The sequence below is a fragment of the Oncorhynchus masou genome, unplaced genomic scaffold (assembly GCF_036934945.1).
Source record: "Oncorhynchus masou masou isolate Uvic2021 unplaced genomic scaffold, UVic_Omas_1.1 unplaced_scaffold_713, whole genome shotgun sequence".
In the NCBI taxonomy this organism is placed as follows: domain Eukaryota; kingdom Metazoa; phylum Chordata; class Actinopteri; order Salmoniformes; family Salmonidae; genus Oncorhynchus; species Oncorhynchus masou.
In genome coordinates, this window is record NW_027013598.1 from 339,327 (window position 1) to 364,132 (window position 24,806).

Sequence of the window (24,806 nt, forward strand, 5' to 3'; positions counted from 1 at the left end):
GTTACCAATATGGATCCTTCTGTTACTGGATCCTTTGATAAAGATTGTATAAAATAAATAATACCAATACTGCTCTATATTCTCAACTCCAAATGTATTTTTTATACATTTGCTTTGAGAAATATATTTTGTTCAACAAGAAATAAAGACTAATCGAATAAAGGTAGGGGTCATGATGATTGTTACCCCTTGTTTTCAATAGTTTAGCACGCTCCCTTTACGAGGATAACCCCACTGAGACTTTTACTGAAATGATTGTTACCCCTTGTTTTCAATAGTTTAGCACACTCCCCTTACGAGGATAACCCCACTGAGACTTTTACTAAACTTATTGTTACCCCTTGTTTTCAATAGTTTAGCACACTCCCCTTACGAGGATAACCCCACTGAGACTTTTACTAAAATGATTGTTACCCCTTGTTTTCAATAGTTTAGCACGCTCCCCTTACGAGGATAACCCCACTGAGACTTTTACTAAAATTATTGTTAAGGGCTGAGACACAACATTGTTGTTGGAATGCAGTGGGAGTTTACCATTCCCTTGTTATTCAACATCGGTTTCCTCATTTCATTTCTATTATTACTGAGGTAAAAGGCCTGGGGGGGGTGCAACTGGTTATATAAGAAGATAAATGCCTGTGGGCCACACCCTCTCATGCAATGCCATGCAAATATAACACTGGCTTACAAACTTCTACATGTCAACTTCAACCTGAAGAGGAGCAGAGGACCACCAGGTTAGTTGACAAAGTCATGGTACTTTAATCTTCTTATGGCTGCAGGGGCAGTATTGAGTAGCTTGGATGAAAGGTGCCCATATCAAACGGCCTGCTCCTCAGTCATAGTTGCTCATATTTGCATATTATTGTTAGTATTGGATAGAAAACACTCTGAAGTTTCTGAAACTGTTTGAATGATGTCTGCGAGTATAACAGAACTCATATTGGCAGGAAAAAACCTGAGTTGAAATCAAAACAGGAAGTCAGAAATCTGAGCTTGTATGAGTCCCCGATGAAATCCCCTTGAGATATGAATGATGTTGCACTGCTTAGGGGTTCCACTAGATGTCAACCATCAATAGAAATTATAATGAGGCTTCTATGTTGTGGGAGTGAATGAGAGCAGAATATATCAGATGTCCATCAAGCAGCCATTTTGTGATCCCACTTTTTCCTCATGGTCGTCAATTCCATTGCTCATGAAGACAAGAAAGAATAGTCCGGTTAGGAACTTTATTGAAGCTATATGTTACAAGAAAGAATAATCCTAATGATTGACTCTGTACTTAGTTTGAAATGTTTCTTTGACCTGTATATGACTTTTTGAAGTTTTTGTCCAATTTAACATTGACCAGAATTAGCGTTTGGATATGAATTTATTTTACTAAGAACAAATTCTTATTTTCAATGACGGCCTAGGAACAGTGGGTTAACTGCCTGTTCAGGGGCAGAACAACAGAATTGTACCTTGTCAGCTCGGGGATTTGAACTTCCAACTAGTCCAACGCTCTAAACACTAGGCTACCCTGACACCCCAAATGTACTAACAAACAAGGTATTTGGACATAAATAATGGACATTTTCGAACTAAACAAACATTTATTGTGGACCTGGGATTCCTGGAGGGCTTTCTGATGTAGATCATCAAAGGTAAGGGAAAATGTATCATGTAATTTCTTGTTTATGTTGACGCCATCTTTGCGGCTGTGGTGTTTTACTTCTGAGCGCCGTCTCAGATTATTGCATGCGTTTCTTTTAACGTAAAGTTTTCTTGAAATCTGAAACAGCGGTTGCATTAAGGAGAGGTATTTCTATAATTCCATGTGTATAACTTGTATTATCATCTACATTTATGATGAGTATTCTGTTGAATGATGTGGCTATGCAAAATCACTTGATGTTTTTGGAACTAGTGAATCTAACAAGCCAATGTAAACTCAGATTTAAAAAATATATAAATCTTAACTTTATCAAACAAAACATGCATGTATTGTGTAACCTGAAGTCCTATGAGTGTCATCTGATGAAGATATTTCAAGGTTAGTGATTGATTTTATCTTTATTTGTGCTTTTTGTGAATGCTATATTTTTCTGGAAAATGGCTGTGCTTATTGTGGTTTGGTTGAGACCTAACATAATCGTTTGTAGTGCTTTCGCTGAAAAAGGCTATTTGAAATCGGACATTTTGGTGGGATTAACAATGAGAAAAGCTTTATAATGATATAAGAGACATGTATGTTTTAGGCATTGTAATTATGAGATTTCTGTGGTTTGAATTTGGCGCCCTCTATTTTCACTGGTAGTTGTCATATCGATCCCGGTATTGGGATTTCAGCCATTACAGGTTTTAAACACTGTTTCCTGTTATCCATGATGTCATGTACAGCGATGACATTATATTACAGAGATGTTACTTGTGGGCACCAATATTGATCCTTCTGTACCAGATGTTACTTGTGGGCACCAATATTGATCCTTCTGTACCAGATGTTACTTGTGGGCACCAATATTGATCCTTCTGTACCAGATGTTACTTGTGGGCACCAATATTGATCCTTCTGTACCAGATGTTACTTGTGGGCACCAATATTGATCCTTCTGTACCAGATGTTACTAGTGTGCACCAATATTGACCCTTCTGTACCAGATGTTACTAGTTGTGGGCACCAATATTGATCCTTCTGTACCAGATGTTACTCGTGGTGGGCACCAATATTCATCCTTCTGTACCATATGTTACTTGTGCACCAATATTGATCCGGGATAGGGCTGCGATTTAGGACAGGAAGCCCTGGTCTCTGTCTTGTCTGGTAACTGTGATCATGTTGTAGAGGTGGAGGAACCAGTCCACCTCCTAGTCCAGGGACGGACAACCTAATCACTGATAGAAGATGCTGTCTATTGTAGCCTGATTTGTGTCTTGGCCCTATGTCCAAAATGGAATCCTATTCCCTATATAGTGCACTACTTTAGGCATTCGGACTGCGTAAATTCACCCCTACCTGCCTCAGCTCCTCAAGGACACTCTCTAGCTGGCAAAAATGCTGATTGAGAGAAAGAGCAGGTAGTGGGTAGTCCTCCTGCGTTCCAAATGGCTCAGGTATGATGTAGGTTTACATCCACCCAGTGTCTATGGAGTACCAATGGCTAAAACAGATATGATGTAGGTTTACATCCACCCAGTGTCTATGGAGTACCAATGGCTAAAACAGATATGATGTAGGTTTACATCCACCCAGTGTCTATGGAGTACCAATGGCTAAACAGGTATGATGTAGGTTTACATCCACCCAGTGTCTATGGAGTACCAATGGCTAAAACAGATATGATGTAGGTTTACATCCACCCAGTGTCTATGTAGTACCAATGGCTAAAACGGCTAAATCATATGATGTAGGTTTACATCCACCCAGTGTCTATAGAGTACCAATGGCTAAAACAGATATGATGTAGGTTTACATCCACCCAGTGTCTATGGAGTACCAATGGCTAAAACAGGTATGATGTAGGTTTACATCCACCCAGTGTCTATGGAGTACCAATGGCTAAAACAGATATGATGTAGGTTTACATCCACCCAGTGTCTATGGAGTACCAATGGCTAAAACAGATATGATGTAGGTTTACATCCACCCAGTGTCTATGGAGTACCAATGGCTAAACAGGTATGATGTAGGTTTACATCCACCCAGTGTCTATGGAGTACCAATGGCTAAAACAGATATGATGTAGGTTTACATCCACCCAGTGTCTATGGAGTACCAATGGCTAAAACGGCTAAATCATATGATGTAGGTTTACATCCACCCAGTGTCTATGGAGTACCAATGGCTAAAACAGATATGATGTAGGTTTACATCCACCCAGTGTCTATGGAGTACCAATGGCTAAAACAGGTATGATGTAGGTTTACATCCACCCAGTGTCTATGGAGTACCAATGGCTAAAACAGATATGATGTAGGTTTACATCCACCCAGTGTCTATGGAGTACCAATGGCTAAAACAGATATGATGTAGGTTTACATCCACCCAGTGTCTATGGAGTACCAATGGCTAAAACAGATATGATGTAGGTTTACATCCACCCAGTGTCTATGGAGTACCAATGGCTAAAACAGATATGATGTAGGTTTACATCCACCCAGTGTCTATGGAGTACCAATGGCTAAAACAGATATGATGTAGGTTTACATCCACCCAGTGTCTATGGAGTACCAATGGCTAAAACGGCTAAATCATATGATGTAGGTTTACATCAAATCAAATGTTATTTGTCACATACACATGGTTAGCAGATGTTAATGCGAGTGTAGCGAAATGCTTGTACTTCTAGTTCCGACAATGCAGTAATAACCAACAAGTAATCTAACTAACAATTCCTAAACTACTGTCTTATACACAGTGTAAGGGGATAAAGAATATGTACATAAGGATATATGAATGAGTGATGGTACAGAGCAGCATAGGCAAGATGCAGTAGATGGTATCGAGTGTACAGTATATACATATGAGATGAGTATGTAAACAAAGTGGCATAGTTTAGTGGCTAGTGATACATGTATTACATAAAGATGCAGTAGATGATATAGAGTACAGTATATACGTATACATATGAGATGAATAATGTAGGGTATGTAAACATTATATTAGGTAGCATTGTTTAAAGTGGCTAGTGATATATTTTACATCAGTCTCTCGGTCCCTGCTTTGATGCACCTGTACTGACCTCGCCTTCTGGATGGTAGCGCGGTGAACAGGCAGTGGCTTGGGTGGTTGTTGTCCTTGATGATCTTTATGGCCTTCCTGTAACATCGGGTGGTGTAGGTGTCCTGGAGGGCAGGTAGTTTGCCCCCGGTGATGCGTTGTGCAGACCACACTACCCTCTGGAGAGCCTTACGGTTGTGGGCGGAGCAGTTGCCGTACCAGGCGGTGATGCTCTCGATTGTGCATCTGTAGAAGTTTGTGAGTGCTTTTGGTGACAAGCCGAATTTCTTCAGCCTTCTGAGGTTGAAGAGGCGCTGCTGCGCCTTCTTCACGATGCTGTCAGTGTGGGTGGACCAATTCAGTTTGTCTGTGATGTGTACGCCGAGGAACTTAAAACTTATTCCCCTCTCCACTACTATTCCATCGATGTGGATAGGGGGGTGTTCCCTCTGCTGTTTCCTGAAGTCCACAATCATCTCCTTAGTTTTGTTGACGTTGAGTGTGAGGTTATTTTCCTGACACCACACACCGAGGGCCCTCACATCCTCCCTGTAGGCCGTCTCGTCATTGTTGGTCCACCCATTTTCTATGGAGTACCAACTGCTAAAGCAGGTATGATGTAAGTTTACATCCACCCAGTGTCTATAGAGTACAGTACTGTCACGCCCTGACCGTAGATTGCTTTGTATGTTTCTATTTTTGTTTGGTCAGGGTGTGATTTGGGTGGGCATTTTATGTTTATGTCTAGGTTTTTTTTATTTCTACGTTTCGGCCTGGTATGCTTCTCAATCAGCTGTTTTTCGTTGTCTCTGATTGGGAATCAGACTTAGGCTGTTTGGCCACTTAGGTTGTGGGTAGTTGATTTCTGTTTAGTGTTTCTCACCTTGCAGGACTGTTTCGGTTTTTCCTTTTTTTGTTCATTCAGTGTTCAGTTGAATTCATTAAAGATGAACACATACCCTGCTGCATTTTGATGATTCCTCTTCTTCCAATGAAGAACGGCTAAAACAGATATGATCATGATGTTTTCAATAATCACTAACTGATTTTTTCTCAATAATGACTAATTATTTATACATTTCAATCAGGACTAACTAATCAGAATACTATTATGTTACTGTATAGATGTATGATTTTTTTTTAACCCTAGTATTGAATATAATGTGTGTAAATATAATCAAGAAGTAGAACTTGGTAGAAATTAATTCACTTATAGCCAGACTGGCTAGAATGCTTATCTACATAGGCAGACCTTGGCTTGCGTCGTAAATTATCTTAGTAGGGAGAGACCATGTGGGAAGGCTTGAGAACTATACAGCCATTGATGAGTTGATGAGACGGGGTAGTACGAAAACTAATGACGTCATTTTCAGTTTATAATCTGTGGTAAACTGTATCATGTTCAGTACTCTCGAGAATAAACGCTGCTGGTTGATATTAGACTGGTCTCTGTCCATTTTATACAAATAAGAGTCTTACAAATTCTTAGGAATTGACAGAGTGTTTAATTTTAATTGGGTATTAAAACAGAGGAATATAATTCCTATAACACTAACCCATGCTGTCAGCACACATCAGAATATATATACAAACCTGTATGAACAGTCATGTTTGCTCTTATTCATAAGTGTAGGTTAACAGCAAGGATAAACCGACATGACGATATATCTTGTTCCTATCGATATCAAACGATATCCATATCATACCGAAGAATCAATATTGGTGCCCACCACTAGTAACATCTGGTACAGAATGATAAATATTGGTGCCCACTAGTGACATCTGGTACAGAAGGATCAATATTGGTGCCCACTAGTAACATCTCTGTAATATAATGTCATCATGAATAACAGGAAACAGTGTTTAAAACCTGTAATGGCTGAAATCCCAATACCGGGATCGATATGACAACTACCAGTGAAAATAGAGGGCGCCAAATTCAAACCACAGAAATCTCATAATTACAATGCCTAAAACATACATGTCTCTTATATCATTATAAAGCTTTTCTCGTTGTTAATCCCACCAAAATGTCCGATTTCAAATAGCCTTTTTCAGCGAAAGCACTACAAACGATTATGTTAGGTCTCAAGTTATACACATGGAATTATAGATATACCTCTCCTTAATGCAACCGCTGTTTCAGATTTCAAGAAAACTTTACGGAAAAAGAAACGCATGCAATAATCTGAGACGGCGCTCAAAAGTAAATCACCACAGCCGCAAAGATGGCGTCAACATAAACAAGAAATTACATGATACATTCTCCCTTTGATGATCTACATCAGAAAGCCCTCCAGGAATCCCAGGTCCACAATAAATGTTTGTTTAGTTCGAAAATGTCCATTATTTATGTCCAAATACCTTGTTTGTTAGTACATTTGAGGTGTCAGGGTAGCCTAGTGTTTAGAGCGTTGGACTAGTTGGAAGTTCAAATCCCCGAGCTGACAAGGTACAATTCTGTTGTTCTGCCCCTGAACAGGCAGTTAACCCACTGTTCCTAGGCCGTCATTGAAAATAAGAATTTGTTCTTAGTAAAATAAATTCATATCCAAACGCTAATTCTGGTCAACGTTAAATTGGACAAAAACTTCAAAAAGTCATATACAGGTCAAAGAAACATTTCAAACTAAGTACAGAGTTAATCATTAGGATTATTCTTTCTTGTAACATATAGCTTCAATAAAGTTCCAACCGGACTATTCTTTCTTGTCTTCGTGAGCAATGGAAGTGACGACCATGAGGAAAAAGTGGGATCACAAAATGGCTGCTTGATGGACATCTGATATATTCTGCTCTCATTCACTCCCACAACATAGAAGCCTCATTATAATTTCTATTGATGGTTGACATCTAGTGGAACCCCTAGGCAGTGCAACATCATTCATATCTCAAGGGGATTTCATCGGGGACTCATACAAGCTCAGATTTCTGACTTCCTGTTTTGATTTCAACTCAGGTTTTTGCCTGCCAATATGAGTTCTGTTATACTCGCAGACATCATTCAAACAGTTTCAGAAACTTCAGAGTGTTTTCTATCCAATACTAACAATAATATGCAAATATGAGCAACTATGACTGAGGAGCAGGCCGTTTGATATGGGCACCTTTCATCCAAGCTACTCAATACTGCCCCTGCAGCCATAAGAAGATTTAAAGTACCATGACTTTGTCAACTAACCTGGTGGTCCTCTGCTCCTCTTCAGGTTGAAGTTGACATGTAGAAGTTTGTAAGCCAGTGTTATATTTGCATGACATTGCATGAGAGGGTGTGGCCCACAGGCATTTATCTTCTTATCCAGTTGCACCCCCCCATTATTCTCACAAGAGGAGGGTGCTAAACTATTGAAAACAAGGGGTAACAATCATTTTAGTAAAAGTCTCAGTGGGGTTATCCTCGTAAGGGGAGCGTGCTAAACTATTGAAAACAAGGGGTAACAATCATTTTAGTAAAAGTCTCAGTGGGGTTATCCTCGTAAGGGGAGCGTGCTAAACTATTGAAAACAAGGGGTAACAATCATTTTAGTAAAAGTCTCAGTGGGGTTATCCTCGTAAGGGGAGCGTGCTAAACTATTGAAAACAAGGGGTAACAATCATCATGACCCCTACCTTTATTCGATTAGTCTTTATTTCTTGTTGAACAAAATATATTTCTCAAAGCAAATGTATAAAAAATACACTTGGAGCTGAGAATATAGAGCAGTATTGGTATTATTTATTTTATACTGTCTTTTTAGTACATATTTATCAAAGGATCCAGTAACAGAAGGATCCATATTGGTGACCATAAGTAACATCTCTGTAATATAATGTCATCGCTGTAACATGACATCATGGATGACAGGAAACAACAGTGTTTAAAGTACCATGACTTTGTCAACTAACCTGGTGGTCCTCTGCTCCACTTCGGGTTGAAGTTGACATGTAGAAGTTTGTAAGCCAGTGTTATTTGCATACCATTTATCTTCTTGACAAGTTGAACCCCCCCAGGCCTTTCTGTCTCAATTATAATAGTATGTAAAGGAGTTGAAGTATGTTGCACCCTGCTAGGCATTTCTGTCTCAATTATAATAGTATGTAAAGGAGTTGAAGTATGTTGCACCCTGCTAGGCCTTTCTGTCTCAATTATAATAGCATGTAAAGGAGTTGAAGTATGTTGCACCCTGCTAGGCCTTTCTGTCTCAATTATAATAGTATGTAAAGGAGTTGAAGTATGTTGCACCCTGCTAGGCCTTTCTGTCTCAATTATAATAGTATGTAAAGGAGTTGAAGTATGTTGCACCCTGCTAGGCCTTTCTGTCTCAATTATAATAGTATGTAAAGGAGTTGGAGTATGTTGCACCCTGCTAGGCCTTTCTGTCTCAATTATAATAGTATGTAAAGGAGTTGGAGTATGTTGCACCCTGCTAGGCCTTTCTGTCTCAATTATAATAGTAGGTAGAGACTTTAATGTTCTGACAATAACAACGTATAGGTAGATCCCCACAACAGTATCTGCTTGGCTGCATTCCATGTGGTTGAAACCACAGTAAAAGTTAGCATGCCAGCAGGGTGTGTAGAGATGGTGATGAGGATGCTAACCCTTGTGTGGTGTTCGGGTCTGTCTGACCCAATTTCAATGTTTCTTTTAATAAAGGTTACACAATTATATATTTTTGTTGGTCATTTTCTGTGACAAATAAAACATTTTAATGAAAATAAAACATTCTGATCATTTATATTACATATGTGGTGTTTGGGTCCACTGGACCAGAGGGTAATAAAAGTGTGTGTGTGTTTAGGTGAATACAAGTAAAAATGAAACAAATGTATGCTGTGTGCTAACACACTGTCTTCCTCTTCCCTGGGCCTGCTGAACCTGTTTGTCTCCCTGCCTCGTCTGTTTGTCTCCCTGCCTCGTCTGTTTGTCTCCCTGCCTCGTCTGTTTGTCTCCCTGCCTCGTCTGTTTGTCTCCCTGCCTCGTCTGTTTGTCTCCCTGCCTCGTCTGCTGGTCTCCCTGCCTCGTCTGCTGGTCTACCATTTTTCTCACACTCTTTACCCGTTGTAGCGTGTGAAACTACACAATGTCTTGCAGGAACCTTCTCAATGTTATTACGATACATTACTTCAATACATTATTCCAATACATTGTAAAACACTCTACCCCAGCCCGGTGCAAATTGGAGGAGGGACACAACAAATAAATAGCTTCGCATGTGTGGGGTTCCTTACCACAATCAATCAGTATGGCAAAAATAATCTCTGCTCAGAGGGCCTCAGAAATAATCTTTGCAGATAGAGATGCTAGTGTGGAAGTTGCGTCTTCCACTTTGCAAGATTAACCTCTTGAAACTCCCCATCCCGGATCCGGGATCGTGACTAAAGCCTCAGGCTCATTAGCATAACGCAACGTTAACGATTTCTGAAAATCGCAAATAAAATTAAAATAATGCGTTTGCTCTCAAGCTTAGCCTTTTCTTAACAACACCGTCATCTCAGATTTTCAAAATATGCTTTTGAACCATAGAAATTGACTAATTTGTGTAAGAGTATGCAAAGCTAGCATAGCATTTTGTGTAGCATGTAGCACGCAACATTTTCACAAAAACCAGATAACCAAATAAATAAAATCATTTACCTTTGAAGAGCTTCTGATGTTTTCAATGAGGAGACTCTCAGTCACATACCAAATGCGCAGTGTTTCCTGAAAGCGTCTGTGTGTAGGAGAAATCGTTCCGTTTTCTACATTGCGTCTGGCTACCGAAACGAACCGAAAATGCAGTCACCTACAACGTGAAACTTTTTCCGGATTAACTACATAATATCGACCGAAACATGGCAAACGTTGTTTGGAATCAGTCCTCAAGGTGTTTTTTCACATATCTCTTCATTGACATGCAGTTCGTGGAAGCTTGCTTTACTCTCTGTATCGCATGGAAAAATACTGGCAGGTGACTTTTGCGCACCAATTTCGGCGCAGGACACCGGGCGGACACGTGGTAAATGTGGTCTCTTATGGTCAATCTTCCAATGATCTGCCTACAAATACGTCACAATGCTGCAGACACCTTGGGGAAACGACAGAAAGGGTTGACTCATTCCTCTTGCGTTCACAGCCATATAAGGAGATCATGAAAAACAGAGCCTCAAAAATCCTTGTCATTTCCTGGATGCCATCTCATCTTGGTTTTGCCTGAAGCTCACGTTATAGGGCACGCACAGAGAAGATCTTTGTATTTCTGCATAGTCGAGCATCTTTTTGTGACAAAATATCTTGTTTAAAACGGGAACGTTTTTCATCCAAAAATGAAATTGCGCCCCCAGAGTTTCAAGAGGTTAAGAATTTTCAGAATATGATGATCATGTCTCTGTCAATTCGGAGTCTAACAGTGAATTTGAAGATGAGGATGAGATTGACCCTCAGCTAGCTCCAGGACCAGCCCGGCAGCAGCAAGCCCCAGGACCAGTCCATCAGCAGCCAGCCCCAGGACCAGCCCGTCAGCAGCTAGTCCGTCAGCAGCCAGCCCCAGGACCAGTCCGTCAGCAGCTAGTCTGTCAGCAGCCAGCCCCAGGACCAGTCCATCAGCAGCCAGCCCCAGGACCAGCCCGTCAGCAGCCAGCCCCAGGACCAGTCCGTCAGCAGCCAGCCCCAGGACCAGCCCGTCAGCAGCCAGCCCCAGGACCAGTCCGTCAGCAGCTAGTCTGTCAGCAGCCAGCCCCAGGACCAGTCCGTCAGCAGCCAGCCCCAGGACCAGTCCGTCAGCAGCCAGCCCCAGGACCAGCCCGTCAGCAGCCAGCCCCAGGACCAGCCCGTCAGCAGCCAGCCCCAGGACCAGCCCATCAGCAGCCAGCCCCAGGACCAGCCCGTCAGCAGCCAGCCCCAGGACCAGCCCGTCAGAAGCCAGCCCGTCAGCAGCCAGCCCGTCAGCAGCCAGCCCCAGGACCAGCCCGTCAGCAGCCAGCCCCAGGACCAGCCCGTCAGCAGCCAGCCCATCAGCAGCCAGCCCCAGAAGCAGCCAGTCAGCAGCCAGTCCATCAGCAACCAGCTCCTTCTTGGCCAAGGCATGAGACACCCTGCATGGTTGCCAATGTGATAAGGATGCAACCAGGGCCGACGCGGATGGAGTTTACTTATGTGCAGGACATACAGTCTGTTCAACTGTCCGCTTCAATAACCGAGACACCAGACCAGCTCGGCTGCAGAGAGACAAGCTATCTGCAATCAGGTCAGTGTGGGACAAGTGGGTGGACCGCCTTCCCCTGTTTTACAGCCCTGGGCCCAACGTTACTATTGATGAGCAGCTTATGCCATTTAGAGGCCGCTGCTTCTTCAGGCATTACATACCGTCTAAACCCGCAAAATATGGAATCAAGATGTGGGCTGCCTGTGATGCTACTTCATCATATGTGGGGAAGCCAGATGGAGGATCCCTGAGAAGAACCAAGGGATGAGGGTTGTCCTGGATGTGACACAGGGACACAGTGGCCACAGCATCACATGCAATAACTTCTTTATTTCGCAAAACCTGGGACAGGAGCTCCGCAAGAAGAAGCTGACGATGGTAGGAACAGTACGGAAAAAAAGCCAGAGCTCCCACCTCAGCTGTTGAATAAATGGAACAGGCCTATCAATTCCTCTAAGTTTGTGTTCACAGCTGACACGTCCCTAGTGTCCTACGTGCCAAGGAAAGGCAAAAATGTGGTACTCGTGAGTACGCTGCATAGGGATGGAGAATTTTATTTAAAAAAATGTTTTCAACCTTTATTTAAGAACAAATTCTTATTTGAAATGATGGCCTACCGGGGAACAATGGGTTAACCGCCTTGTTCAGGGGCAGAATGACAGATTTTTTTGGCCAGAAACATCAAAACCAGAAATCATAATGGATTACAATGCCACAAAAGGTGGGGTGGACAATTTGGACAAGTTGGTGACTGGCTACAGCTGCAAAAGAAGAACCCTACGCTGAACCCTACCCGGTGATATTCTTCAACATCTTGGACATCTCGGTGTACAACGCGTTTGTCATCTGGATGGCGTTGAACCCAGATTGGAACAGAGGGAAGCTCCAGAGGAGATTGCTCTTTCTCGAGGAGCTGGGAAAGGCATTGGTAAGACCTCAAATCCAGGAGGCAACATATCCCAAGGACCCCAGCTTCTGCAACCATCGTGAGGAGGATTCAGGAGGAAGATGCTGGTGTCACATCTGCCCAATCCATTATTAATGGATAATGATTTTATCATTATCCATTATCCTTTGTATTTAAATCAGTCATTTTGACTGTAAAAAGTAATGTTTTGTTAATACGGAGAGGATTTGCCATGTACAGTATAGACCCATAAACTGATTTAGTGTAATACATTTAAAAATATTTAATGTCGTTAGGATTGTTTAGTTTGTTAGGATCCCCATTAAAACCTCTTTGCTCACGGATCCCGCAAACTTTCCAGCGAAATCAGAGCGCTTCAAATTCAAAATGCAAAATACAAAATCGTAATATTAAACATTCATGAAAATACTTGATTCTTTAGCTTAGAATCTTAGTAATCGATCCATGTTGCTCGATTTACAATTTTCTTTCGGCGAAAGCATAGCATTCGATTATCTGAGGACAACGCCCCACAACAACATATGTTTTCAAACCAGCACAGCATCACAAAATCATAAATAGCGCTAAAATACATCACTTACCCTTAACGATATTCCTCTGTTTGCAATCCCAAGGGTCCCAGCTACACAATGAATGGTTGTTTTATTCGATAAAGTACTTCTTTACATCCCAAAATGTCTGTTTAGTTCATTGAGTTCAATAATCCACCAGTTCAACATGCATAAAAATAAGTTCCCAAAATTACTGGTAAAGTTTGTCCAAACAAGTCAAACGACGTTTCTAATTCATCCTCAGGTGGTATAATATTTAAATAAATGATCAAATTTTATACGGAGACTAGTATGTTCAATAGGGAAGGAAAATAACGAAGAGCGCGCCCTCTATCATGCGCGCATAGACTATTTTTGCCTTAGTGCTCCCCTTGGATAAACTACTATTCCTCGTTGGTTTTTCAGAAAACAAGCCAGAGTCTATGTATAAAGACTGTTTACATCTAGTGGAAGCCATAGGAACTGCAATCTGGGAGGCGGACGTCAGTTTTCAATAGCTTCACATTTCCCCCAATTATGGATTTCCCCCAATTATACCAATTATATGCTTATCCTAGCTTCTGGGCCTGAGTAACAGGCAGTTTACTTTGGGCACGTCAGACAGGCGGAAATTCAGGAAACTAGACCGTGTACTGAAACAGTAACGACTTAAAATGCAGCAGCAACTCTTCCAAGGGTCCATTAACTACTGAATATGCAGCAGCTTCTCTTCCTGGGGTCTATTACCTACTGAACATGCAGCAGCTTCTCTTCCTGGGGTCTATTACCTACTGAATATGCAGCAGCTACTCTTCCTGGGGTCTATTACCTACTGAATATGCAGCAGCTACACTTCCTGGGGTCTATTACCTACTGAATATGCAGCAGCTAAACTTCCTGGGGTCCATTACCTACTGAATATGCAGCAGCTACACTTCCTGGGGTCTATTACCTACTGAATATGCAGCAGCTACACTTCCTGGGGTCTATTACCTACTGAATATGCAGCAGCTACTCTTCCTGGGGTCCATTACCTACTGAATATGCAGCAGCTACTCTTCCTGGGGTCCATTACCTACTGAATATGCAGCAGCTACACTTCCTGGGGTCTATTACCTACTGAACATGCAGCAGCTACACTTCCTGGGGTCCATTACCTACTGAATATGCAGCAGCTACTCTTCCTGGGGTACATTACCTACTGAATATGCAGCAGCTACTCTTCCTGGGGTCCATTACCTATTGAATATGCAGCAGCTACACTTCCTGGGGTCTATTACCTACTGAACATGCAGCAGCTACACTTCCTGGGGTCCATTAACTTCTTACGGATCACTGGGACGCTAGTGTCTCACCTCGACAACATCCAGTGAAATTGCAGAGGTCGAAATTCAAATTACAGAAATCGTAATATTAAACATTCATGAAAATACAAGTGTCATACATAATTTAAAAGCATAAATTCCTGTTAATTCAGCCGCATTGTTCGAATTGCAATCACAAGTGTTCCAGCTACATAACAAATGGTCCTTTTGTTCGATAAAGTCTTTCTTTATATCCCAAAAAAGTCAGTTTCATTGGTGCGCTAGACTCAGTAATCCACCGGTTCAAAATGCATACAAATTATTCCCGTAAATTACCAATAAAGTTCTTCCAAACATATTAAACAACGTTCCTAATCAACCCTCAGGTACCCTGATCAAATTTAAGACAGAAAATACCGGTGTCATGCCCTGGTCGATATATATTGTGTTTGTCTTCATTTATTTGGTCAGGCCTGGGTGTGACATGGGTTTATTGTGGTGTGTTTTGTCTTGGGGTGTTGTTAGGTGTTGGGTCTGTGGCTTAGTGGGGGTATCTAGGAAAGTCTATGGCTGTCTGGAGTGGTTCCCAATCAGAGGCAGGTGTTTATCGTTGTCTCTGATTGGGAACCATATTTAGGCAGCCATATTCTTTGAGTATTTCGTGGGTGATTGTTCCTGTCTCTGTGTTTGTTGTCACCAGATAGGCTGTATAGGTTTTCACTTTCCGTTTGTTGTTTTTGTACTGTTCGTTTTTTCTTTGTCATTAAACATGTATCAAAGATACCACGCTGCATTTTGGTCCGACTCTTCTTCACCAGACGAAAGCCGTTACAACCGGAGACCATTAAAACTTTTTAACTTGTTATGGCTGCAATCCCGATATCGGGAAAAGTATCATCAACAACCGCTGAATAGCATAGCGTAACAAAATAAATATTACTATAAATGTTTATATTCATGAAATCACAAGTGCAATACAGGAAAACACAGCTTAGCCTTTTGTTAATCCACCTGTCGTGTCAGATTTTGAAATAATGCTTTACAGCGAAAGCAATCCAAGCATTTGTGTAAGTGTATCGATCGCACGATAAAACATTATGTACACTTAGCATCAGGTAGCTCGGTTACGAAAATCAGAAAAGCAATCAAATTAATCGTTTACCTTTGATTGTCTTCGGATGTTTTCACTCACGAAACTCCCAGTTACACAACAAATGTTCCTTTTGTTCCATAAAGATTATTTTTAGATCCAAAATACCTGTGTTTGTTTGTCACGTTATATTCAGAAATCCACAGGAAAGAGCGATCACGACAACGCAGACGAAAATTCCACATAGTTTCCATAATGTCCACAGAAACATGTCAAACGTTTTTTATAATCAATCCTCAGGTTGTTTTTAAAATATATAATCAATAATATATCAACCGCAAATCTCTTTCACAGTAGGAGAGGGAAAAGCAATACCTGTCCAAATTCTGTTGCGCGAGCAAAACTTATGTGACAACTTGACGCGATGTTATCGCTCTGGCTCATTTTTCAAAATAAAAGCCTGAAACTGTCTGAAGACTTGACACCTTGAGGAAGCGATATGAAAAGGAATCTGGTTCATATCCCTTTAAATCCAGCAAAGGGAGGCTATGGAACATGGAGTTTTCAAAATAGAAGCCACTTCCTGTTTTGATTTTCCTCAGGGTGTCACCTGCAATATCAGTTATGTTATACTCACAGACAATATATTGACAGTTTTGGAAACTATAGAGTGTTTTCTATCCAATAATAATAATATGCATATATTAGCAGCTGAGACTGAGGAGTTGGCCCGTTTACAATGGGCACCTTTTCATCCAAGCTACACAATACTGTACAATACAATACAATACAATACAATACTGTACAATACAATACAATACTGTACAATACAATACAATACGATACAATACAATACTGCCCCTGCAGCCACAAAGTTAAGGCTAGGCGTATAACTTCCGGTGAAACTGGAGGGCACGCAATTCAAATGAATAATCATAAAAATGGTGGATATTAAACATTTAGGTACATACAAGTGTCTTATATTGGTTAAAAGCTTAGATTCCTGTTAATCTAACTGCACTGTCCGATTTACAATAGGCTTTACAGCGAAAGCCTGCCATGCGAATGTTTGAGGACGGCGCCCCACATAGAAATATTTTTCCACCAGCACAGGTGCCATAAATTCACAAAGGGAGGGAAGGAGGGACTGGTGCACTTCACAAAATAGATGGCTTCATGAGGCAGGAAAATTATGTGGATATATTGAAGCAACATCTCAAGATTTCAGTCAGGAAGTTAAAGCTTGGTCGTAAATGGGCCTTTCAAATGGACAACGACCCCAAGCATGCTTCCAAAATTGTAGCAAATTGGCTTAAGGACAACAAAGTCGAGGTATTTGAGTTGCCCACAAAGCCCTGACCTCAATCCCATACAACATTTGTGGGCAGAACTGAAAAAGCGTGTGCGAGCATGGAAGCCTACAAATCTGCCTCAATTACACCAGCTCTGACAGGAGGAAAGGACCAACATTTATGCAACTTATTGTGGGAAGCTTGTGGAAGGCTTCTAACTATCCTCGCTCCTCGCCATGTAAATCTGACAGGAGAAAACATTGGGTTTCTAACTATCCTCAACATGTAAATCTGACAGGAGACAACATCGGGTTTCGAACTATCCTCAACATGTAAATCTGACAGGAGAAAACATTGGGTTTCTAACTATCCTCAACATGTAAATCTGACAGGAGACAACATCTGGTTTCTAACTATCCTCAACATGTAAATCTGACAGGAGAAAACATTGGGTTTCTAACTATCCTCAACATGTATATCTGACAGGAGACAACATCTGGGTTTCGAACTATCCTCAACATGTAAATCTGACAGTAGACAACATCTGGTTTCTAACTATCCTCACTCCTCAACATCATCATCCAGACCATAAATTCTGATATAAAACCCTCTATTTTTGTCAATCCACTCGTCAGGATTGGAACTTCACAACGTTCCACCCAGAAAGGTGAAAGTGTTAAAGTAACAGGAGTTATTACATTTACATTTAAGTCATTTAGCAGACGCTCTTATCCAGAGCGACTTACAAATTGGTGAATTCACCTTCTGACATCCAGTGGAACAGCCACTTTACAATAGTGCATCTAAATCATTAAGGGGGAGGGGGGTGAGAAGGATTACTTATCCTATCCTAGGTATTCCTTGAAGAGGTGGGGTTTCAGGTGTCTCCGGAAGGTGGTGATTGACTCCGCTGTCCTGGCGTCGTGAGGGAGTTTGTTCCACCATGTTATGTTTGGTACGTCCCAAAGAGAAAGGCTTTCATCTATTCATTTAAGAACAGGTTGACATCTCAACCATAATGTTATTTTTTTGATTGTATATCCAGGAAATAATTAAAGACAGAATTTGAGGAATATGTGATAAGGACAACTATTCTCTAATTGTTTGAAATCAGTGGATCCAACATGAATATAAAATATGAACATAGGATAAATACAATTGTTTATACAATGGAGCATTCAAATATTGGCCCACTGCTAGTTGGGCAACCTTAGCTTGTTCTGATTGGTCAATTCTTGGAAGAAATACCATCTGTTTATTGGCTAGCCAGAGCAATTATTGTGATTGGCTGTGTATTATTCATATTGCACTACCCATATAGAAAATACAGTTTAACAGTTCACACAGTTTCATTCTATGATTTTATTTCCAAACTATTTTTTATTTTATTGTAGCCCCTTTGTTGACAATAATTAAATGTGTTATTAGATGTGTACATTCATTGTGTTATTGGATTAATACAGTTTAAACAGTAGTTATTTGGGGGAAGTTACTAACATAAAAGTGGAATATGTCTGACAAGAGGAACAGTCCTGCCCAGTGTGAAAGCCAACACACACAGCCTTACACACTCAGCTCCCTGTATTCTACAGCTGCACTGCTACAGCTTCACCTGGAGGGGGCGACAGAAACAACCAGATTTAAGGGACAGGACAAACAAGACCAATGAGAGATAGGATGTGTTATCTGAAAGCCTCTCCTGACATAGCTGTCCCAATAGAGTCACTATGAACCAGAAACTGACTGGCGATAGGACATTTAGGGGGCAGATGGGCCGGTCCATCGTTAAGCACAGTGGGCTGGCCTAAATTGGTTGTTTGCAAAGAACAACTGTTTTGGGGGGATTGGGGGTGTCAGTGTGTAAGAAAATACATGTAAATGTTAAAAAGAGAAACAGTCACATTATCAATCATCACAGATCACTGCACCTGTACATAGCCCATCTGTAAATAGCCCATCCAACTACCTCATCCCCATACTATGTTTATTTATTTTTCTTGATCCTTTGCACCCAGTATCTCTATTTCCACATTCATCTTCTGCACATCTACCACTCCAGTGTTTAATTGCTGTATTATAATTACTTTGCCACCATGGCCTATTTACTGCCTTACCTCCCTTATCTTACCTCATTTGCACACACTGTATATAGACTTTTTGTACTGAATTTTTGACTGTACGTTTGTTTATTCCATGTGTAACTCTGTGTTCTTGTTTGTGTCGAAATGCTTTGCTTTATCTTGGCCAGGTCTCAGTTGTAAATGAGAAGGTGTTCTCAACTAGCCTACCTGGTTAAATAAAGGTGAAATAAAATGTAAAAAAATTAGCACAATCCTCGACTGACTTCATTACAAGATTAACATGTCATAAATAAATACGTCACTCGCCCTAATGTCAGGACCAGACTCCACAGACAACAGATTGGGTTGGTCCTCCTCTTCCTCCTCGTCACCAATGGGAAACCAGCTAGGATGATATTACACAGACGGAATAGATGACATCAGATATTCATTGATTCATCACAGAGACAACATTATATATATGACCTCAGTTATATTACTCTGTCAACTAGTAACACAGAGATGAACATCACAGAGACAATAAACATTAACACAGAGATGAACATCACAGAGATATTTAACATTAATACAGAGATGAAAATCACAGAGATATTTAACAGTAATACAGAGATGAACATAACAGAGACATTGAACATTATTACAGAGATGAACATCACAGAGACAACATGATATATGACCTCAGTTATATTACTCTGCCAACTAGTAATACAGAGATGAACATCACAAAATTGACTGGTGCTTAGGCTAAGAAGATCCCGTAGGATTCAGAGCCTGTTTTGAGAGGGAGACCTTGCAAGACTTGTTTAGCGGGACCAAGCTAACTGTAGACTTAGATAGCAGGACCAAGCTAACTGTAGAATTATATAGCAGGACCAGGCTAACTGTAGACTTAGTTAGCAGGACCAGGCTAACTGTAGACTTAGTTAGCAGGACCAGGCTAACTGTAGACGTAGTTAGCAGGACCAGGCTAACTGTAGAATTAGTTAGCAGGACCAGGCTAACTGTAGACTTAGTTAGCAGGACCAGGCTAACTGTAGACGTAGTTAGCAGGACCAGGCTAACTGTAGAATTAGATAGCAGGACCAGGCTAACTGTAGAATTAGATAGCAGGACCAGGCTAACTGTAGACTTAGTTAGCAGGACCAGGCTAACTGTAGACTTAGTTAGCAGGACCAGGCTAACTGTAGACTTAGTTAGCAGGACCAGGCTAACTGTAGACTTAGTTAGCAGGACCAGGCTAACTGTAGACTTAGTTAGCAGGACCAGGCTAACTGTAGACTTAGTTAGCAGGACCAGGCTAACTGTAGACTTAGTTAGCAGGACCAGGCTAACTGTAGACTTAGTTAGCAGGACCAGGCTAACTGTAGACTTAGTTAGCAGGACCAGGCTAACTGTAGACTTAGTTAGCAGGACCAGGCTAACTGTAGAATTAGATAGCAGGACCAGGCTAACTGTAGACTTAGTTAGCAGGACCAGGCTAACTGTAGAATTTGATAGCCGGATCTGGTTAACTGTAAACATAGATAGCAGGACCATGCTAACAGCATACCCAAGTCAGGCTAACTGTAGACCTAAGTCAGGTTAACTGTAGACCTAAGTCAGGCTAACTGTAGACCTAAGTCAGGCTCACCGCACCTGGAGGTGAAGAGAGACTTCTCGTTGATCATCTGGACTCTGAAGATGTTGACAGCCTTATAGACGTCTATCACACCCTGGTACTTCTCCAGTAGATGCCTGGAGAGAGAGACAGGATAGAAAAGAGTCACTCCACAATATCACCACATTTGACAAGATTAAACACAACAATGTGGAGTTCAGACACTATAAACTTCCATAGGCAATCAATATCATCAATATCAATTAACAATGTATTATATCATCAATATCAATCAGCATACTTCATATCATCAATATCAACCAGCATATATTATATCATCAATATCAATCAGCATACCTCATATCATCAGTATCAATCAGCATACCTCATATCATCAGTATCAATCAGCATACCTCATATCATCAGTATCAATCAGCATACCTCATATCATCAATATCAATTAGCATATATTATATATTGTATCAGTTGTATTACATTATAATTTCCTCAATATACCTGTAATTTGTCCCTGACTCATCCTTCTGGCTCCTCTGGTCTGACATCATGTCCTCTCCCCCCCACTGGTAGCAGGGGCAGGGGAAGAGGTTTAGCCAGGGGTAGAGGCAGGGGCTGGGGTCTGGTCTGGTCCTCTCTCCCAGGGGCAGGTTCTGTGCCAGGTAAGGTCTGAGCAGGGCTCTGGGCAGCAGAGACACCAGCCAGTAGATGGGCTCCTCATTCACAATGTCATGGAAGCTCTGGAGGTACTGACGCACAGCTGCAGAGGGCTGGATGGAGGACAGGTTCTGTAGGCATGGGGAGGAGGATGAAGAGGAGGAGGAAGAGAGACGTGGAGACCAAGGTGAAGCTATATACAGGGAGTACCAGTCCCTCCTGCATGTCATAAATAAATACGATGATGTCAATTAGCCTATCAGAAGCCTATCAGAAGCTTCTAAAGCTATTACATAATTTTCTGGAATTTTCCAAGCTGTTTAAAGGCACAGTCAACATAGTGTATGTAAACGTCTGATCCACTGGATTTGTGATACAGTGAATTATAAGGTAAATAATATGTCTGTAAACAATTGTTGGAATAAGTAATTGTGTCATGCACAAAGTAGATGTCCTAACCGACTTGCTAAAACTATAGTTTGTTAAAATGAAATTTGTGGAGTGGTTGAAAAACGAGTTTTAATGACTCCAACCTAAGTGTATGCAAACTTCCGACTTCAACTGTAGTATGCAGTGAACACTTAAGTCTATAGTGTACAATTGTTGTTTTAGGGAAGTAGCTTAAAGACCAATAGAGAACATTGGCTATAAAGCCGTGTGTATGCTCCACATCGAAACACATGTAGTAGTGTGTTGTAATTTAGTATAGCTGTTTTTTATAGCTACACCAGGTTGGATCTGAATGCATTTGGGTTTCTCAAATATCCTGTAAATTAAAATCTTCCTTGTCATGTTGTCCTGTTAAAAGACCTGAATTGAATGAAATAAAGGGAGTCAAAAAGGGAAAAGATAGACGATATTATGGGTTTACATTTTGGGGACATGTTTAAATACACCAAAACTTGGGTAACCAAAATTGAACTTGAAATTAACCAAAACAAAAAAGGTTAAAAAAGGTTGTTTTTTTTAAACGTTTATGAAATGTTTTTGGAATTGATAAATCACCTACTACGTTCTAGTTGAATTTTCTTGCTTAAGTACTCTTAAATTATATATTAATATATTATCTTAAATTGTATAAATATATATGTTATCTTAAATTGTATATTAAGTACTATTATCTTAAATTGTACATTAGGATATACACTGCTCAAAGAAATAAAGGGAACACTAAAATAACACATCCTAGATCTGAATGAATGAAATATTCTTATTAAATACTTTTTTCTTTACATAGTTGAATGTGCTGAAAACAAAATCACACAAAAATTATCAATGGAAATCAAATTTATCAACCCACGGAGGTCTGGATTTGGAGTCGCATTCAAAATTAAAGTGAAAACCAAACTACAGGCTGATCCAAATTTGATGTAGAGGTATGTAATGTCCTTTTAAAACAAGTCAAAATGAGGCTCAGTAGTGTGTGTCGCCTCCACGTGCCTGTATGACCTCCCTACAACGCCTGGGCATGCTCCTGATGAGGTGACGGATGGTCTCCTGAGGGATCTCCACACAGACCTGGACTAAAGCATCCGCCAACTCCTGGACAGCCTGTGGTGCAACGTGGCGTTGGTGGATGGGGCAAGACATGATGTCCCAGATGTGCTCAATTGGATTCAGGTCTGGGGAACGGGCGGGCCAGTCCATAGCATCAATGCCTTCCTCTTGCAGGAACTGCTGACACACTCCAGCCACATGAGGTCTAGCATTGTCTTGCATTAGGAGGAACCCAGAGCCAACCGCACCAGCATATGGTCTCACAAGGGGTCTGAGGATCTCATCTCGGTACCTAATGGCAGTCAGACTACCTCTGGCGAGCACATGGAGGGCTGTGCGGCCCCCAAAGAAATGCCACCCCACACCATGACTGACACACCGCCAAACCTGTCATCCTGGAGGATGTTGCAAGCAGCAGAACGTTCTCCACGGCGTCTCCAGACTCTGTCACATGTACTCAGTGTGAACCTGCTTTCACCTGTGAAGAGCCCAGGGCGCCAGTGGCGAATTTGCCAATCTTGGTGTTCTCTGGCAAATGCCAAACGTCCTGCACGGTGTTAGGCTGTAAGCACAACCCCCACCTGTGGACGTCGGGCCCTTACACCACCCTCATGGAGTCTGCTTCTGACCGTTTGAGCAGACACATGCACATTTGTGGCCTGCTGGAGGTCATTTTGCAGTGCTCTGGCAGTGTTCCTCCTGCTCCTCCTTGCACAAAGGCAGAGGTAGCGGTCCTGCTGCTGGGTTGTTGCCCTCCTACGGCCTCCTCCATGTCTCCTGATGTACTGGCCTGTCTCCTGGTAGCGCCTCCATGCTCTGGACACTACGCTGACAGACACCTCAAACCTTCTTGCCACAGCTCGCATTGATGTGCCATCCTGGATGAGCTGCACTACCTGAGCCACTTGTGTTGTTGTAGACTCTGTCTCATGCTACTACTAGAGTGAAAGCACTGCCAGCATTCAAAAGTGACCAAAACATCAGCCAGGAAGCATAGGAACTGAGAAGTGGTCTGAGGTCACCACCTGCAGAACCACTCCTTTATTGCGGGTTTCTTGCTAATTGCCTATAATTTCCACCTGTTGTCTATTCCATTTGCACAACAGCATGTGAAATTTATTGTCAATCAGTGTTGCTTCCTATGTGGACAGTTTGATTTCACAGAAGTGTGATTGAATTGGAGTTACATTGTGTTGTTTAAGTGTTCCCTTTATTTTTTTGAGAAGTGTATTATCTTAAATTGTATATTAAGGGTGATTGTTATAACAGCTTCCTACCAGGTGTGGTGGAGTTTGGATCTGGGCCTTCTTCAGAGACTCCTGGTAGCGTTGATGTGTTCTCTGGAGAAACAGCATGATGTCTGGAGGACCCTGGACTGTTCTGATCAGCACCTGGCTCATACACACATGTATACTGTTATACAGAGCAACTTATCTTAAGATAACTAGGCACGACAACCACGTATCACAGTCATAGTAAGTAAATCTTTGCGGTATTTGTTTTATTTATTTTCTTTTCACCCGCAGCATGGTGATGACTCTGTCCAGGTATAGCACCTCCTGGTGGCAGAAGTCAGCATAGCAGCGGGCAGGCAGACGTCTGGAATACATCCCTCTGAGGAAGGCTGAGTCGAGGATCTCATCTGCTACTCTCTCACTGGTCTCCCACAGGACGTCATAAATACTCACCTCTTCAACCAGCTCTGGGGGAGGGAGGGAGGGGCAGTGTTCACAACTACGTGGTACATTTTAGCAATGATTAGTACAAAACTCAAAACAGTTAATCAAAAAGACAGTTGTTTCAAAACTAAGCCATTTTTTTATTGACTATTACAAGACACAAAATCATACAGTCACTTATTCACCAAACTTAATCAGTGTTTCATCTAGAAATACATGTTTCACATTGCAATACATGTTCATATAAATGTAAATGCTTTTCACAATG

At 41.4% G+C, this 24,806-nt stretch overlaps 1 protein-coding gene across 1 annotated transcript in view; it reads right to left on the reverse strand.

Annotated features, from left to right (window-relative positions):
* Window positions 1-24,806, reverse strand: part of LOC135537146 (uncharacterized) — a 37,764-nt gene that overhangs the window by 2,884 nt on the left and 10,074 nt on the right. Inside the window, exons 8-12 of the mRNA XM_064963346.1 lie at window positions 24,380-24,561; window positions 24,137-24,250; window positions 21,207-21,493; window positions 20,729-20,827; window positions 11,103-11,386 (exon numbers count right to left, since the gene is read on the reverse strand). Of these exons, the coding sequence (XP_064819418.1) occupies window positions 11,103-11,386; window positions 20,729-20,827; window positions 21,207-21,493; window positions 24,137-24,250; window positions 24,380-24,561 (966 nt within the window). The remainder of the gene's footprint in view (window positions 1-11,102; window positions 11,387-20,728; window positions 20,828-21,206; window positions 21,494-24,136; window positions 24,251-24,379; window positions 24,562-24,806) is intronic.